The sequence below is a fragment of the Vipera berus genome (genome assembly GCF_964194415.1).
Source record: "Vipera berus genome assembly, chromosome: 2".
NCBI classification, from domain to species: domain Eukaryota; kingdom Metazoa; phylum Chordata; class Lepidosauria; order Squamata; family Viperidae; genus Vipera; species Vipera berus.
In genome coordinates this window covers 190,733,811-190,752,115 of record NC_138203.1, presented here as the reverse complement: position 1 = coordinate 190,752,115, position 18,305 = coordinate 190,733,811, and the positions used below count along the sequence as shown (strand labels likewise).

At 39.4% G+C, this 18,305-nt stretch overlaps 1 protein-coding gene across 1 annotated transcript in view; it reads left to right on the top strand.

The window, feature by feature from the left end:
* Positions 1-4,919: 4,919 nt before the first annotated feature.
* The window catches only part of HTR4 (5-hydroxytryptamine receptor 4), a gene marked incomplete at both ends in the record, with an annotated part of 140,687 nt that continues 127,301 nt past the window's right edge, over positions 4,920-18,305 (top strand). The window contains 3 exons of the mRNA XM_081319024.1: positions 4,920-4,942; positions 5,689-5,814; positions 10,039-10,239. Coding sequence (XP_081175150.1) covers positions 4,920-4,942; positions 5,689-5,814; positions 10,039-10,239 — 350 coding nt within the window. The remainder of the gene's footprint in view (positions 4,943-5,688; positions 5,815-10,038; positions 10,240-18,305) is intronic.

Here is an 18,305-nt window from a genome sequence, read left to right as displayed (position 1 = left end):
TCCCTGAGGACTCAGGGCGGTTTACAGGGAATTAAAAATCCAAAATACAAAAATTAAGAACCAAATTAAAAGATATTAAATTGACCCTGTAGTCGATTAAAAAGAACCCCAAATTAAAATTTCTCCTCAGTCTGGGCCCGAGAGCTCGAAGAGCCAGGTCTTCAGGCCCCGGCGGAATGATCGGAGGTCGGGGGCAGTTCTCAGCTCCACCGGCAGCTGGTTCCAGAGGGCAGGCGCTCCCACCGAGAAGGCCCTATCCCTGGGTGTCACCCGCCGGCAGTCTCTTACCGGCGGGACCCTGAGCAGACCCTCCCTGTGGGAGCGCACTGGGCGAAGGGCATTTGATGCCGGCAGCAGGTGTTCCCTCAGATATCCCGGACCCAGGCCATGTAGGGCTTTATAGGTGATAACCAGCACCTTGAATTTCACTCGGAGGGCAACCGGAATCATATTCTCCCCCCCCCAGACTGGCGGTGCGGGCTGGCGTTGTGAGGATTGACAGAGGCCTGGCCTGCCTGTTCCTTACTTCTTTTGTTGACAGGCAGGCATTACGGCTAGCTCCATACCTGATGGGAACTAAGATCCCCCTATGGATAATCCAGTGTGGACGGGACCGAACCGTGGTGGGAGGACGGTTTTGGACTGGTCAGCGACCACCTCACTGGTGTGGGAGACCAGTTGGGGTGGGCCTGGCTTAGGACTCCCCTTTTCTCTCTCTGCTCCAGTTAGACTCCTCAGCCGGAGTAAGAGGACGGCTGAGGTTGTCCCTTGGAATTCCATCTCGGGGAGAGCTGAGATGGCTTTGCAGATTGAGAGATATGCCCACTGGACCTGTTCTTTTTCCATCTTTGTACCATCAACGAACAATCCTTTGGCCATATTTTCAACATCGGCCCCAAGAGACTAATTGAGTGCTATATGATCCATCGTTATTCCGAAGCGGACTTGTATGCCCTTAGGGTGGTTCCTGCCTCATGGGCGCGACCTGTCGCCTGTTTTCATACTCCCCTTAATGACGGGCCCAAGTCTTGGGACTCCGAGAGGTGGTTGGGCTTGGATAGGGGCCTCGAGTTAAGACGCGCTAAGAGGCCCCTGATCAGATTTTTAGCCGGTTATTTTAAGAGGTTAGGGAGGGGGAGGGAGGGGGGGTGGGGAGGGAACTTGTAACCGGCACTCAGTCTAGTCCTGTTAGAGGTCCTGGTGGGACGGGGTTGGGGGAGGTGGCTGCTGGCGCTGGGAATGTGGGGGTGGGGCATCGAATCCCCACGGCGATAGGGTATGGCAGCAGGTGTTTGCGCGGAGGGTCATATCAACATCTGGGATCGCGCCCCCGCTATCTTCGAGCGGTGGCGCGCTCCGACCCTCCGGTTAGCACCCTCTTACCCGGGGATGAGGGTGATCAGGCCCCTGAGCTCAGGCTGGTCTATTTTAACGCTAGATCCGTAGTTAATAAAGCTCCCCTCATCCGTGATCGGATCGAGGAGGAATGTGCGGATCTAGCGTGCATCACGGAAACTTGGCTGGGCTCGGAGGGAGGGGTGCCTCTCACCGAGTTATGCCCGCCGGGTTTCCGGGTGCTGCACCAGCCACGGGCTCAGGGCAGGGGTGGCGGGGTGGCAGTGGTTATTCGGGAGACATTGTGTCCCCGGGAGGCCACCATTGTCCAGATGGCCGGGAGTGAGACCCTCCTCTTGAGGTGTGGTCCTCGGGTTCAGTTGGGCTTGTTGCTTACATACCTGGCGCCCAGCTGTGTGGCAACAGCCCTGCCCGAGCTGCTCGACACCCTCTCAGGGTTGGCGGTGGAGTTCCCCAGACTTGTAGTCCTGGGTGACTTCAACCTGCCATCACTGGGAGGGTCGTCGGAGTTAGCTCGGGAGTTCATGGCTTCCATGACAGCCATGGGCCTGACCCAGGTTATTGAGGGCCCGACTCATGAGGGGGGTCACACTCTTGACCTGGTGTTCCTGTCTGGACAGTGGTTGGATGATCATGACATATGCCCACTATTTTCATTGTTTCACTTGTTTGTAAATTATGTGCAATTAAAATTGTTACATGCATAACCTAATGTGTTTAATTTATAAGATAAGATAATCTTTATTGTCATTTTTTTTTACTGTGGGCACAACGGCACACATCAAAAATGAAATTTAGTTACTTGCTCTCAAGTGAAACACATACATGACACAAACCTAAAACATACTATAAACAACATATGTATATACCCACACCCCTACATATACATAACAATAAAATATTAAATACTGTCCAACTTGAAGCCTGAGAGTTCACAAGGTTATTGATGTATGGAATGAAACTGTGGTTGAATTTGCATGTTCTGCTACGGATACCACGAAGCCTCCTTCCAGAAGGTAACAAGGAAAACAGGTCATGAAGAGGATGTGTAGTGTCCCAGATAATCTTACAGACCCTGTTCAAACAATACTTCTGTGCTATGTCCTGGATGGGAGGGAGGGAACTGCCAATGATCTTTTTGGCCATCCTCACCACTCTCTGCACCGCCTTCCTGTCTGAAGCAGTGATGCTTCCAAACCAGACTGTGATGCTGTACGACAGGATGCTCTCAATCGTCCCCCTGTAGAAAGTGGTCAGGACAGGGGAAGGAAGATGAGCTTTTCTCATGTGATGCAGAAAGTATTTTCAATATGCTACACTTGTGCTTATATATAGCGTAGGATTTTGCTTTGCATTTAAACTCTTAGGAAAGTGATTTAAAGTAGAACTGTGGACAATAATTTTCTTTCTAACTAATTTTCTTTAGTTAACCAGTATGAGTATGCTGCTGAAAATATATGTAAATTCACCTTATGCAATTTTGTGTTAGAAAGGAAATAGTAGAAATAATGTACCACATTGCAAAGTGAACTATTTAAATTCCTTTGACATTAACAATGAAAAAACCTTTACATTTTTGCAGCCAAATATAGATTATCAAAATAGGGTTTAATGAATTGCTACTGTGTAAATTTATCATTATCAACTTATGAATGGATGACAGAACAGTTAGAAGAACCCAATATTCTATGAAGAAAAGGTGAATGTTATTCCAGCCCAAAGAATATGATCACTTAATAATGATTGAATTCAGATATTAATTATAGATATTTTGTGATACAAATATAATTGTTCTTTTCAGAATTATAGCAGGCCATAATTAACATTTTTATTTTATTCAACATTGTCTATAATAATTCATTAATGCACACTCAATTATGGTTTAATATGTTCCAGTTTCTTCTTACTTAAAGGTTCAATAATTAATACAATTAGGAATTGCACCTACTTTCCCAGACTTCAGGAAGAACAGGGTAGAACAACAGCTAATGACCTTCTTTTACCGGTCTACTATAGAGAGCGTCCTCTCGTATGGTATTGTGGTTTGGTATGCTGGTCTGTGTTGTGATTCAGGGTCAGCCTGTGGGTTCGGCAGTTGGGTCGGACGACTCAGAGGAGGAGGGGGTGTTGAAGACCTTGCTGAGGGGGTTGAAGATCTTGCTGATGATAGCCCTCAGGCAGGCCCCTCCCACTTGGTCACCATGGAGACCCAGCTGTGTGAGCCTGACAGTGTGGATGAAGATGACCCACAGCTGGCCCTGTTCAAGGACGCCCGACGCAGGAGGCAGTCAAGTAGGAGTAAACAGAGGAAGGCTGTGGGGCTTCTCGGAAGGAGGCAGAGAGAGGCCACGCCCTGAACTCTTTATAAAGGGAATGTGTGGGGAGGGCTGGTTTGCTGAAAGCAACCGCTCAGATAGTGTTTCAAAGCTCCTGTATCTTGGTTCGTGTCTTGTTTGTTTTTTGTAGTAATAAATTTGGCAGACGTCATTCCAGCCTCTTGCCGTTTATAAAGGGGTTGCCTTTTCTGCAGGGCCGGTAGCAGGCTGGTACAGAACAGTTTGCTTTCAGCCTCCCACCCCTTACTAATATTATGGAGCAGCTACGTGCTGAGAATGCCCAGCTCACCCAGCAACTCACTTTGCTGGCAGCTCAGGTGGCTCAACGGCAAGCTCAGGTTCATGCTGCACCCCCACCATTACCCCCACCCAGGAGAAAATGCCAAGTTGCAATGCCGGATAAATTTACAGGCACTCCAGAACTGTTTCCTGCTTTCCTGGGACAATGCCAGCTCTTTATCAGCGTGAGAGCAGCTGATTTCCCCACTGACCGGGATAAGGTGGACGGTATCTCTTTACTCTCCTACCATCGGAATATAGCCAGCCATACCAACAGGCTGAAAAATAGCTTTTATCCATGGGCTGTTAGGCTTTTAAATGGGACATAATCTTATGGAGGCCGGTGTGTGGTGTAGTTGGTTCACATGGTGTGGTAGGATGGAGGGTTTGTTGTCACTGTGTGTTGGGGGGAGAGAGCACGGGGGGAGGCTCAGCTAATCTCAATGTACACATGTTGTACTTTGACAATAAAGGTTTATTATTTAAAGACTGTTGATATGATGGAAAAGACAAGTGTAGTTTGAACTACATTCTGCCTTGGCTATAAAGGATCCAAGACTGTCAAGTTGAATTGCTTGCTTCAAAGGTTTCTATGTTCCTGACTTCAACAGAATGTTCACATCCCAGTATCACAACATGGCTGCAACACCTAAATATACAGCTACAGGGATTCTCATTTTTCAGTCATATTCCCAGAAAGCTGTGGAGATCTTGGGAAAGAATATTGAAGCTTAATCCAAAATACAAACAAACAAACAAAAACAGAGGTTCAGGGGATCAGTTGAGCAGAATGAGGAGTTCAACCTGTATGGGATGGGATAGCACTTTTCTTACATGCAAATTTGTAGTTGTTGTAATGTAATCATTAACATGAATTTCCAGAGTTTGCCTGAGACCAATATTCCCATCATAGGCTAGTGCTTATTCCTGGAAAATGCTTGTGTAGGCATGGTAATCACAACTGGTTTGCTGTAATATCTCTTTGCATATGGCTTCCTTTTGAAGAGAATTCATGCAAAGTATTGATTTGTTAAAACATTTGATTTGAGGGATTTGGTTTGGAATCCTATCCAACATGTTGGTCATGGCCTTTACTAGGCTACAACTTGTTTTCTTTGTATAATCTCCTATTATTAGCTTCAACTAATTGTCCCAGCACCACAAGAAATGGATGAATAAAAAGTGAAATTTTATTTGTGGTGAGTGTGCTTGTTCTGATTGATGTAGGGATTGACTGGGAACTAAGCAGGAAATTATCTTACAGTAATTTTCCAGCCCAGATAACATAATCAGATAGGTATCGACAGTTCTATATTTTTGGTCAGAAAAGTGTATATCTGAACAACTTGTTTTAATAAAACCAAGGTATATAAATTTAACTAATTAATTATTAACAATTAATTAATTGAATACCATTTTTTAATATAGATTGACAAATTAATTACAAAAAATGACTTAAAAATTGGTCCTGAGGTTTTGAACTATAGAATAAGTGTGGGGTTGGGGATGTAGTGTTTGTTTTTCTTACTTTTAACCCTGGAAGTAGACCAGTTTCTCTGTAAATTATGTTTATTTACAACCATTAGTTGTTGGAAGTTGGTGTAGTTTTTGCAGATGAAGAAGCGCAATTAGGTACAGAGACTCTGAATAACCAAACCAATATGGCACTGCCTATTTATATTCTTGAAGGTTTACATCTGTATCTTTTTTTTTACAGCTCAACTGAAGGATTTGGCGTGGCAGAGAAGATTACACTGCTCACTTTTATTTCAGCAGTTATTCTTATGGCTATCCTGGGGAATCTGCTGGTGATGATTGCTGTATGCAGGGATAGGCAACTGAGGTGAGTCCTTGCATATGTTAGCATCAAGTGTTTTCTACTTTCTTTTCAGCTTTCTCTAGCCCTTAAGTCTTCAATCCCTTCTGATGTTCTGTAATTCTATGGTTACATGGTTTCCTTTTATCTCTTTATTTTGCAGAGTCCACTGATTATCTTTCTATTAGAAGCCTAAACAATTCTCATGAACTTATTACTCTATGTAATTATTTTAAAAACACTTTAGTAAAAATCCTATTATTTCAAAGTTAACTAGACTGTTAAGCCATTTTAAACTTTCTGAGGATCATTTTTTGTTACACTTTTTGTCATTGTAGAACAAGGCATAGTCTCTGTTCAAAGGGGTTCTTTTGGTATCTTCCTTCAGTAATGGCTGTTGGAAGGATAAAGAACTTCCGAATTTTGGATCATTATGTGGGCAGTTAGCTGGTTGGAGAAGACGTGCAGAATGGCTCAAGAAAGCTTTTTTGTAAAAGTGGAAAGTTTGATTGAAGTTATTAATCTATGGTCTGCTGCTTGAGACCAGCTTCTGTGCATTCTGTGCATTCATAGCCCATCAAAGTGATAACAGGCCATGAAAAGCCATAGAGTTGTATCTTGGCATTTATTCTTGCACCAGGAAACTGTCAATCATAATTAAAGGGGCCAAGCCAGCTGGGGGAAAAAAGAGAGCTTAAGCCAATAGAAAATGAAAATCCAGGCAGAAGCAGCCCAGTTTTATGGGGAAGGACCAACTTTGAAATGCAATAATGTGATTGAAGAAATTGGTCTCAAAAATTTAAATTGAATTCTTTCCTAAAGAAGGAATGAGCTGTAGGGGCCCAAATGACTCCAAAAAGTAGCTGGACTTGGATCTTAGCTGAAAGATTTTAATCACTGAAGGTATATGCTGATCTCCTTTTGAAGAATTGATTTGATTTGATTGAATGTGCTGTACGATGTTCTTAAGTGAAACCTTTTAGTAAAGATTCCATAATCTTATTAGGATTAGAGCAGTGGTTCTCAACCTGTGGTCCACAGGATGTCTGTGAAGGCTTGAAGAAATGTTATGGTTTAAATCTTAAATCTTGGCGGGGGATCCATGGCCATAGTCTTTGGCCACGAAAGGTATTTAAAATGGGTGGTGGTGGTGAAGAAAAGGTTGAGAACTACGGATTATAGTTTTCACTTTGACCTCTGCTGTCTACATAAATTTTTCCAGACTATACAGACTTAAGAGAGAACAATGAAGGTTTTAAAGATGTGGACACATTATTCAAAGAAAAGTTTGATGTACTAAATACAATTAGGCATTTAAAAACAAGAAAAATAAAACAACTGAAAAAATGTAATTCCTGAGTCTTTGAAATCACTGTTCTGAGCCACAATTGCCTTGGTAACCATTAGGTGCCATACCCCTTTTAATTTGATTATGTTTTAGAGACTTTTATTTAAAAATAATTTAGAAACTAGTGTCCTATAGATGCCTTCCAGGTAATATATATATTTCAGATTTAATTAACCTTTATTAACCTAGTAGAAAGATTTCTTAATTTAATGGAAAGAACAAAAACCTGAAATCCAACTATTGTTTTTTTTAAGCATTAGATTTTCATTTTTTAAAAATCTTGTTTTCAAGCTTAGTTAATTAAAGCATTATAATAGATAATTATACCATTACTTATCACTAATACGTGTTCAGTTTTTATTTTTATTTTGCTTCTGTTCCGCCATACAAATCTTCATAGCAAAAAAAGTCGTTTCACTTGAATAAATTGTGCAATTTATATGCTTTGCTTGCTGTTTTTGATTACAACTATTTGAAGAACATTGTTGTTTTATTAAAGCTATTTAATATGTAACCAGTGTTTAAGAACATTTTAAAATATGAAAGAAAAGAAATATCAATCAGCAATAAAGAAAATATGTGAAATGATTATATTTCTTCAAGCAAGTAAGGATTGAAAGAGGGTATGTCTTTTTATTCTTTACACACACAGTTTTTGTTCTTTCCCTAAGTCGTGTCTGACTTCATGACCCCATGGACTATAGCACGCCAGGTCTCTCTGTCCTACACTGTCTCCTAGAATTTGCCCAAATCATATTCATTGTGTTGATGACATTACTTAACCATCTCATCCTCTGCTGTCCCCTTCTCCTTTTTCCTTCAGTCTTTCCCAACATCTTGGGTCTTTTCTAGTGAGTCCTTTCTTCTAATTTGGTGGCCAAAGTATTTGAGCTTCAGCTTCAGTATCTGTCCTTCCAAAGAATAGTCAGGATTGATTTCCTTTAAGGTTGACTGATTTGATCTCCTTGCAGTCCAAGGGAGTCTCAAGAGTCTTCTCCAGCACCACAGTTTGCAAGCATCAATTCTTCAGTTTCTTATGGTCCAACCTTCTCAGTTATACATTACTACTGGGAAAACCATAGCTTTAACTATATGGACCTTTGTCAGCAAGGTGATGTCTCTGCTTTTTAATACATTGTCTAGGTTTGCCATAGCTTTTATCGCAAGGAACACACTTCTTTTAATTTCATGGCTGCAGTTACCATCTGCAGATAATCTTGGAGCCCAAGAAAATAAAATTTGTCACTGCTTCCATTTCTTCCCTTTATATTTCCTAGGAAGTGATGAGACCAGATGCCATGATCTTAGTTTTTTTAATGTTGAGTTTCAAGCCAACTTTTGCATTCTTCTCTTTCCCCTCATCAGTTCCTCTTCACTTTCTGCTACTAAAGTGGTATTTTCTGCATATCTGAGGTTGTTGAGGTTCTCCCAGCAATCTTAATTCTGGCTTGTGATTCATCCAACCTGGCATTTTTTATGATGGACATACAATATGATGTACTGTGACTTAGACATAGAGAGACACAAGCAAATTAACTCCAAACAGATATGTTTATTTATGTCAAGTATTTTTATTTAATTAGATTGCCAAATTAATAATCTCAAAACAGGTATGTTTATTTATGTCTAGTATTTTTATTAAATTAGATTGCCAATTTAATAATTTTTTTATTCTAGGACAGTTACATCCAAAGCAAATATTATAGTGCTTCAAGAACAGAAGTACATAGCTGCTGCTGTGGAGGAACAAAAATGTGCTAGATTTTCTTTTCTTTTTTGTGTGTGCAGTATAGTCTAGTGCTCCAAGCCTTCAAGGTAGCAGTTAACATTATAGTAATGAGATGAGTAGTCCATTGTGTACTGATATACAAGGAAAGCCTTATCACATATTTCAAAAGCAGAAATACGTGAATGGCAAGGTTCTCAATTCATAGTTGTGACAGTTGCAGAGAAATCTACAAACAAGATTCTTTGTTGAGACAACTCTTCCTGGCATCAGTCTACATATCTTTTGATTCTAACGAAAGCTTCCGAGTCTGGAAACTTTATATTGAAATAGTTACTACGATTTAAATACTAATTCTAAATTCTAATGAATATGCAATATATTGATTGTTTTTATTTCTTCGGTTCAATCGCGTCCAATTCTTGGAGACTGGCTGAACAAGTCCCTGCAATTTTCTTGGCAAGGCTTTTCAGAAGTGTTTTGCTATTGCTTTCTTCCTACAGTTGAGAGCCAGTGGCCAACCTAAGATCATCCTGCTAGCTTTGTGCCCAAGGTGGGACTAGAACTCACAGTCTCCTGGTTTCTAACTTGGTGCCTTAACCACTATACCAAAGTCTATATTGTCTACAATGCTTGGCAAATACTAAAATAAAATTTTTCTCATGCATAAGTAATGATCACATTCAGGACCAGAAAACAGTTTTATACCACCTTTTTAGAAAATGCCATATTCATAAATGCTTTTAAACAATACAATAAGATGCTTCGAAATGTATGAAATCAAGTTACTATTAGAATGTTGTTAATTAAAATGCATCATTTTGATGAATAAATTATAGTTTTATGCAATATGTTTTCTGACCAGGGTTGCTAATGAAAATTATTTTAAAGTGGAAAAAGGGTTTGAAATGAGCATGTTAAAATTGAAAAAGTACTAAAATATAAATCAGTTCTGTATGGATAATTAGGGTAATCTTTATATCAACAAATTAGATAATTTTCATGTTCAGGAGAATGAATTCTTTTTGGAGCAACTTTTATGAACAAATATTAAACGAAACATGCATTTGATTAATACAGAAATAATACAGTAAATGATTAAACAGTTTTAAATTCAGTTTTAAATTTTAAATTGCCTAATACTTGAGGATCAATGCTTGTATATTTCATTTTACAGGAGAATCAAGACCAATTATTTCATAGTCTCTCTCGCCTTTGCTGACTTGCTAGTATCTGTTTTGGTGATGCCATTTGGAGCAATTGAGCTGGTTCAGGATAACTGGATTTATGGAAGGATGTTCTGTTTGGTTCGCACTTCTCTTGATGTCCTCCTCACTACTGCATCAATTCTTCATCTGTGCTGTATTTCATTAGACAGGTAGGAGCAAAGAAATGTGTATTTTATTTTGCGCTTGTTTCTTACAATCCATACTTTTCAGCGAAATGCAAATTTAAAAGAAGGCCGTAGAGAACTGTTCTATATGCAATGCTTACTCTATACTAAAAATCAGCTCTGCTTGTCTTCATTACTAGGTGTTAATTCTGCATAAGGAGTGAAATATATAAGCTGGACACCCAACAATTGGCTGGGGGGAATTTTCTTTTCTTTTTTTTTAATTTTAGGGAAAATTTGAGAGTATTAATCATTACAGAAGCTCAAAATGCCTGGCGTACCTTTAAAATCCCCAACCCTCCAAAAACTTTGTGTTTATTATACTTGGGTTTTATGTGCATGCTTATTTTTTTGGGGGGGTGTCTTAAAACCTCCCGAGGTCCAAAACATAAAAAAGGCCAAAATGTTTGCTCTCGTTTATTACAAGTAACATCACAAGCTAGTGTATTGTAATATCACAAGGTACTAACTTTGCTCTTAATGGCCCCTGACAGGTAGCACCTTTTCCAACCTACAAATGTTATTTAAGACAAAAACTTTCATGAACTGTAGCTCTCCTCCTTAGAGCTGTCATTGCTTAATGCAGAAAAATATTGCCTTAATTTTAGGGTTTTATGACCGCAGAAAGGGATTGTGCTTTTTATGTTGTTTCATGTATTATTGTCACACAAGAGTGACCATTGGCTGCAATAAAAGCAAACTTCAGATGACCTTCAAAACATTTATACTGCCTATTCATATTCTTCCAATATTGCACTTAGTCATGTTACTACAATAAACAAAAGAGTTCCAAATGAGAGGATAATATGGGGATAGTAGCACCTTCAAGAAGGGAAGTTATTTGTCATTCTTTCTTCAAGAATACCAGACAAGCCTATCAGTTCCCCACAAGGCTTGTTATCCTATATCATAGAAAGCAGACCTAGAAGGAATAGCCGTTCATCCAAGAGTGGGTTTCTTTCTCCAAGGACTAACACATCAAAGGCTGCTAAATGGAAAAGGGATAAGTACAATAGCCTTGAATACCGACAAATCATTTTTTACGAAAAGGAAGACATGCAGGCTTTCATCCTAAGGGCAAGTGCTGAATTTTGATTAACAATGGAAAAGTGATCCATTATTCAGTTGGTGTTAGGCTCTGGAATCTAAATGGCGCCTTCCAACTTTATGCTTCTCTGATTTTATTATGCCAGAAAATGTGGGTTAGATACTTCACCTGGGAGCGGATACAGCATGGCATGCCTGAAGGCTTGTCATGGTAGTAACCACCCCATTCTCCAAAGTAAAATTAGAAGCTGGTGAGCAATTTTAAGACTAAGTGTGAAAATGTCCTTCCAGATCTCCTGCCCTTCTTTCTCTCTTTTACTCCTGCCTCGTTGCCCTAGGCAAATGTTACTTGTGAAAGGAGTCTGCGGAAAAAGGCTGTGCTGCTTGTGTCTTAGCAGGAGCTGACAAGCCATTGTAGCTAATTGTCAAACCCATCTTAAGCACTGAGATGTAATTGAAATTCACAGTACCAGTTTGCCAAAAACAGTGATTTATTCCTCCAGAACTGTGGCTGGATTCTCGAGAATGTCTGCTGCTTCTGTGGGATTTATCTGCTTATATATGTCAAGGGCTTTCTATTATGGGTTTGGTGCTCTCTGCTATCTTGACACTTAGTTAAAAGGCATCGGCTTTTCAGCTAATTTCTTCTATTTTTTGAAATTATTCTCTAAAGGAATGCTGAAATTCAGCATAAGAAACTATTTCTAATATTCCACTATGGCTAAAATATTACTAAAACAGATTTTGATGGTGGGGATATATTAGCTATATCTATATTTTTCTTACCGTTACAGAACTATTCCACTGATAGATTTGCCATTCAATGGTTCCTAGAGAGGCAAATATCTTGTGTTTGTAAAATCCTTCCATTTTTGGCAAAGTAACCTTGTTAAAGAAGTCACAAGAGATCCATGTACATTGAAGATATAATAGGAGGAGAGACATGTTAGTTTTTGCCAGCAAGTTAGGAGGAGTTTGATAGCAGTTTTTCTAACTAACACATTTTATTAAAAAAAATAATTTATTTAAGTTTTATTTAAAAGTACCACAGAGTTAAAAGAGCAAGAATGTAGTTTTTTTCTGTATGTGATATTTCCTCATTTTTCAGTTCTCCATCTGAATCTGATTTTTTTTTCTCCGCTGGGGAAAACTTCTAAACTTTCTTCCAAGGAAGACTCTTTAATGATCCTGTTCCAGGTCCACTATATAACATTTCCCTGAATCAGTAGTGGAGGAGGAAGATTTGCAGAATGAAAAGTAGTGATGGAGAGGGATACATCTGCACTCCCATATTCTGTTTCTTTGAAACAAAGTGCTGTCTCTGGTGAAATTTTTGAGATCCGTTGGCCTGAAAAATAAAAAAAAGTATGAACTGATCTTTGGAATTGTGCCAGTTTGTTCAATAATGACAGGAAGCAGCTGTGACAGCAATAAATGACAATTTAGTACATGGCAGCAGCTGATATTCTTTATGATACTTCTATGCATGATGCTAGAATTTCTAGGATACAAAAATAGAAGTTACAATAAAATTCTTTTATTCAGCATTATATATATATATATATATATATATATATATATATATGTGTGTGTGTGTGTGTGTGTGTGTGTGTGTTAAATGTTTGTTAAGTATTTAGAATGCACTTATTTGTTTTTGTTCTCATCTGTCAGCCATACCCTTCTGAGATTCGAACCTGGGCCAACTGCGTCTTAAGCAGTTGTTTTAACCCCTAGGCCACAGGCTCTCTCTCTCTCTCTGTTAGCTGAGAAGCAAGGAAGATATGTATTAAATGTTTGTAAAGCATTCAGAATACACTTGCTTAGTCCCAGACACGGGACAAATCTTATTTCCTGTTTCGGCCTAGCCCAAGGCCATCTACAGGCAGTAGCCACAGCAGTGGCAGCTCATATTTGTGTAATTTTTTTTTTGCTTGCTAACAAAGAATAAAGGGAGACAGATATGATCATTTCAAACTTATTTGTTCTCATCAGTCAGCCATACCCTTCTGATATATATATATATACTGCTGCACTCTGTCCTCCAATTACAATAGGACAGGAATAATATTATTCTACAAATATAATACACAAGCATATAAAATAAGTGTATTCTTCTCATTTATCTACCTATTTTCTTTCAGTATTTGAGATGTGATTTAATATGATAACACCTTTATTAATTCAGTAAATACTCTTTTCTATTGACACACTGATAGCAATATACATTATGTACATGATTACATTTCAGTATATAAAACACAGGAAGGATTCTTTGCATATTAAATACCATTTGTCCATGTGGAATAACTGCCTCATGAGAACCAGAGCTAGAGTCATTACTTCATTAAGCTATGTGATTAACTTATTAATGACTTACCTCATAAATTAGAGAGAACTTCATTTCATCAGTGCTGGCCATCTGGGTTCCCCTGCATCTATTGACCGCAACTGACCTGCTGGTTTCTTTAACAGGCAGAACCGTCTGTTCTCAGCCAGTGGAAGAAACCTAATGGCCGATTTTAAGCTTCCTGGAATCTATTTTATAGAAAAATAAATGAAGGAATGATGTGATGAGTCAACATCTCTGCACCCAGCCTTTTCTTGTACTTTCTGCCCATGTGGATTGGTGCTAGTAAGATTTACTGGTCATGGATGCCCCAAACCTTTCAATATATTAAACTGGGAATATATACCATAATGACATTTTTAACCAAGTTGCCTATTGTTTATACAGAATAACACAGTTGGAAGGGATCTTGTAGGTCATCTAGTCCAATCCCCTGCTCAAGCAGGAGATACTTTACCATTTCTGACAAGTCTCTTCTTGAAGTCCAATGATGAAGCATCCACAACTTCTGAAGACAAGCTTTTCCATTGGTTGATTGTTCTCACTGTCAGAAAATTTCTCCTTATTTCTAGGTTGACTCTCCTTGATCAGCTTCCATCCATTTTTCTTTGTCTGGCCTTTGGCTGCTTTGGAAAATAGATTGTCCCCCTCCTCTCTGGGACAGTCCCTCAAATATTGGAACACTGATATCATGTCATCCCTGTTCCTTCTCTTCACTAGACTAGCCATGCCCACTTCTTGTAACTGTTCCTCATGTTTTAGCCTCCAGGTCCCTAATCATATTTGTTGCTCTTCTCTGCACTCTTTCTACAGTCTCAACATCTTTTTTATAGTGTTGTGACCAAAACTGGATGCAGTATTCTAGCTGTGGTCTTACTAAGGCTTATAGAGTGCTATTAGTACCTCGTGATCTTGATCACATTGTCACATTTGGCTGCTGCTCACACTGCTGGCTCATATTTAATTGATTATCTACTAGGACTCCAAAATCCCTCTCACAGTTACTGCTATTAAGCCATGTTTCACCTATTCTGTATGTGTACTTTTGGTTTTTCTTGCCTAAGTGTAAGACTTTATTTTTCTCTACACTGAGTTGCATTTTGTTACATAGGGCCCAGTGTTCAAGTCTGTCAAGATCCCTCTGGATCTTGAGCCTATCATCTACGGCAGGGATACCCAACCCTCAGTCTGTGGACCAGTACCGGGCCGCAGCATGCCAGCAACTGGTCCGTGCAAACACGCAAAGCCCCGTCCATGGGATGTAGGCAGCACATAAAACCACACACTCTCCAATCTGCAGAAAAAGCTTTTTCCATGGAACTGGTCCCTGGTGCCCAAAAGGTTGGGGAACTCTGATCTAGAGTGTTCCTGCCAGCTTAGTATCATTTGCAAATTTGATAAGTTCCCCTTCTATTCCCTTATCTAGGTCATTTCTGAAGATATTGGAGAATATTGGGCCTAAGATGAAACCTTGTAATACCTCACTGCTTACTTCCCTCCCTATAGATGTAGTACCATTAAGGACTACTTGTTGAGTATGGTTTGTCAGCCAGTTAGATATCCATCTGGTGGTGATACTTTCCCTGTGCCCTGCTTCATTTTGTACTCCAACTTGTCTGTCATTCCGGTTATCTCTTGGCTTCCTACTCTAGCATTCCAATCCCCCATGATGATAAGGACATCATTTTTTGGTGTTAGTTCTATAAGGTGCTGTAGGGCTTCATAGAACCGGTCAATTTCATCCTCTTCAGCACCGGTGGTTGGGGCATAGACTTGGACTACTGTGATATTGAATGGTTTGCCTTGGATTCGAAGTGAGATCATTCTGTCATTTGCCTTCCGACCTGAGGGGCTCATCTTCCAGCGTCATATCTTTTTTTCCTTTTGGTACTGTCCATGGGGTTTTCATGGCAAAGATACTGGAGTGGGTTGCCATTTCCTTCTCCAGTGGATCACGTTTTGTCAGAACTCTCTGCTATGACCTGTCCGTCTTGGGTGGCCCTGCACGGCATAACTCATAGCTTCATTGAATTATGCAAGCCCCTTCGCCACGACAAGGCAGTAATCCATGAAGGGGAAGTGTTGTTTACTAATTTTATTTTCTTTGGAGTCTTGTCTATTCTGTGTTTGGAACATCTATCATTCTTTTGTGAGAATCCCATTGTATAATGTAAAATGTAGCCTTTCTTAGTTTCATCAGTTTGTTGATTAATAAAGACTAAGGCAAAGATGGCTCACTTGGGACAATTCAGTCTGGGAGGTGTTTTGTGACTAGTACTATGTAGTTGAATTCTCAGATTAAAAGTTTGGGGGCATCTCTAAACAAATTTTTCCAGCTATTTTCCATCCTGCATCACATGCTTGTGATCGGAAAGATGATGGCACTGCACTAGATACCTTCTACAGACTGAGAAGACTCTTTGTGAAATATAAATGCCTTTTTGCTTTCCTCCCACCCCATCTTGCTTGTTCATTTAATCCCTGTTTATGTCAACAATACATTTAGAATTTTGGAAAGGCAAGGGAGATAATGCCTAAGCTCAGAAACAGTTTTTCATGCTCGAGAGATCAAATTGCCAACATACGCTGGATTGTGGAGAAAGCTAGGGAGTTCCAGAAAAACATCTACTTCTGCTTCATTGACTATGCTAAAGCCTTTGATTGTGTGGATCAAAACAAACTGGCAAGTTCTTAAAGAGATGGGAGTACCAGACCATTTTATTTGTCTCTTGAGAAAACTATATGTGGGTCAAGAAGCAACAGTGAGAACTGGACACAGAACCACTGATTGGTTCAAAATTGGGAAACGAGTCTGGCAAGGCTGTATACTGTCACCCTGCCTATTTAACTTATATGCAGAGCAGATCATGAGAAAGGCAGGGCTAGATGAATCAAAAGCTGGAAGTAAGATTGCCGGGAGAAATATCAACAACCTAAGATATGCAGATGATACCACTCTAATGGCAGAAAGTGAAGAAGAACTAAAGAGCCTCTTGTTGCAGGTGAAGAAGGAGAGTGCAAAACTTGGGTTGAAACTTAACATTAAGAAAACCAAGATCATGGCATCCGGCCCTCTCAATTCCTGGCAAATAGATGCGGAAGAAATGGAGGTAGTGACAGATTTTATTTTCCTGGGCTCCAAGATCACTGCAGATGGGGACTGTAACCAAGAAATTAAAAGACGCTTGCTCCTCGGGAGGAAAGCCATGGGAAATCTAGACAGCACACTAAAAAGCAGAGACATCACCCTGTCAACAAAAGTGCGTATAGTCAAGGCTATGGTCTTCCCAGTTGCAATGTATGGCAGTGAAAGTTGGACCATAAGAAAAGCTGAGCGCCAAAGAATTGAGGCCTTTGAACTATGGTGCTGGAGAAGACTCCTGAGAGTCCCTTGGACTGCAAGACAATCAAACCGGTCAGTCCTAGAGGAGATCAACCCTGACTGCTCTTTAGAAGGCCAGATCCTGAAGTTGAAACTCAAATACTTTGGCCACCTTATGAGAAGGAAGGACTCGGTGGAGAAGAGCCTAATGCTGGGAAAGATTGAGGGCAATAGAAGAAAGGGACGACAGAGAATGAGGTGGCTGGATGGAGTCACTGAAGCAGTAGGTGTGAGCCTAAATGGACTCCAGAAGATGGTAGAGGACAGGAAGGCCTGGAGGAACGTTGTCCATGGGGTCGTGATGGGTCAGACACGATTTCATAGCTAACAACAACAACAATTGGTTTTTTACAATAATAATCTTTAATGCTTAGTAAACAACATGTTGTCTGGGTTCACAAATTTAACAACCATCAGTAATAGTTAATTTGTCTCATTTTATAATCAATATATTAACTAGAAATATCTTTCCTTGATTTTCTCTTCTAATAAATTTCTCCTTTTGCCAACATTAAGCAGATATAGTTCTTGGTACTTTCAATACATACAAAGTTAAGTATAAGCATTTTTCTAGTGTTTGTATAGATAACAATAACACAGTATGTAGCATATTTTCTAGACATGCTATTTTGCAATTACTTTTGCAAAAAATCATCTTATGTAAATTGCTATGTCCTGTTTTCACACTTCTTATTTAGGCTTAGTTTCCCCTCAATATATGAAACATTTCTTATCGATTATAATTTTCTCAAAATTGATTACATTTAGATATCCAAAACACTTTGTATATTTGTTAACTATTCTTTTATCCATATTCAAATAGGTATTTAGTCATATAGTACTCCATCTAGTAGTTCAAATCATCTCTCTTAAATTTGGCTTTTGCCTATTCTTGTTTAAGCTTAGTTTCCCCTCAGTATTCAAAACATTTCTTATTAAATATAATTTTCTCCAAGTTGATTACATTTGAGTATCCAAAACATTTTATTCATCTAGGTCTTCCCATTATTTTTACATTTCCCATATCATAAAAAAATACTATACTACATATACCTGTAAATCACATTTGCCATTGAACCCATTCATACCCAAAATTTAACTATTCCTTTAACCATATTCAAACAGGTGTTTAATCATGTAATACTCCATCTGATAGGTCACATTCTTACAGGTATGGAATAGAGAAGAACTTTATATATACTGTGCCAAATTCAATAATAAGCATAGTACCCAATCTGGTACAAAATGGGAGAAGTGGATCACCTTTTACAATCT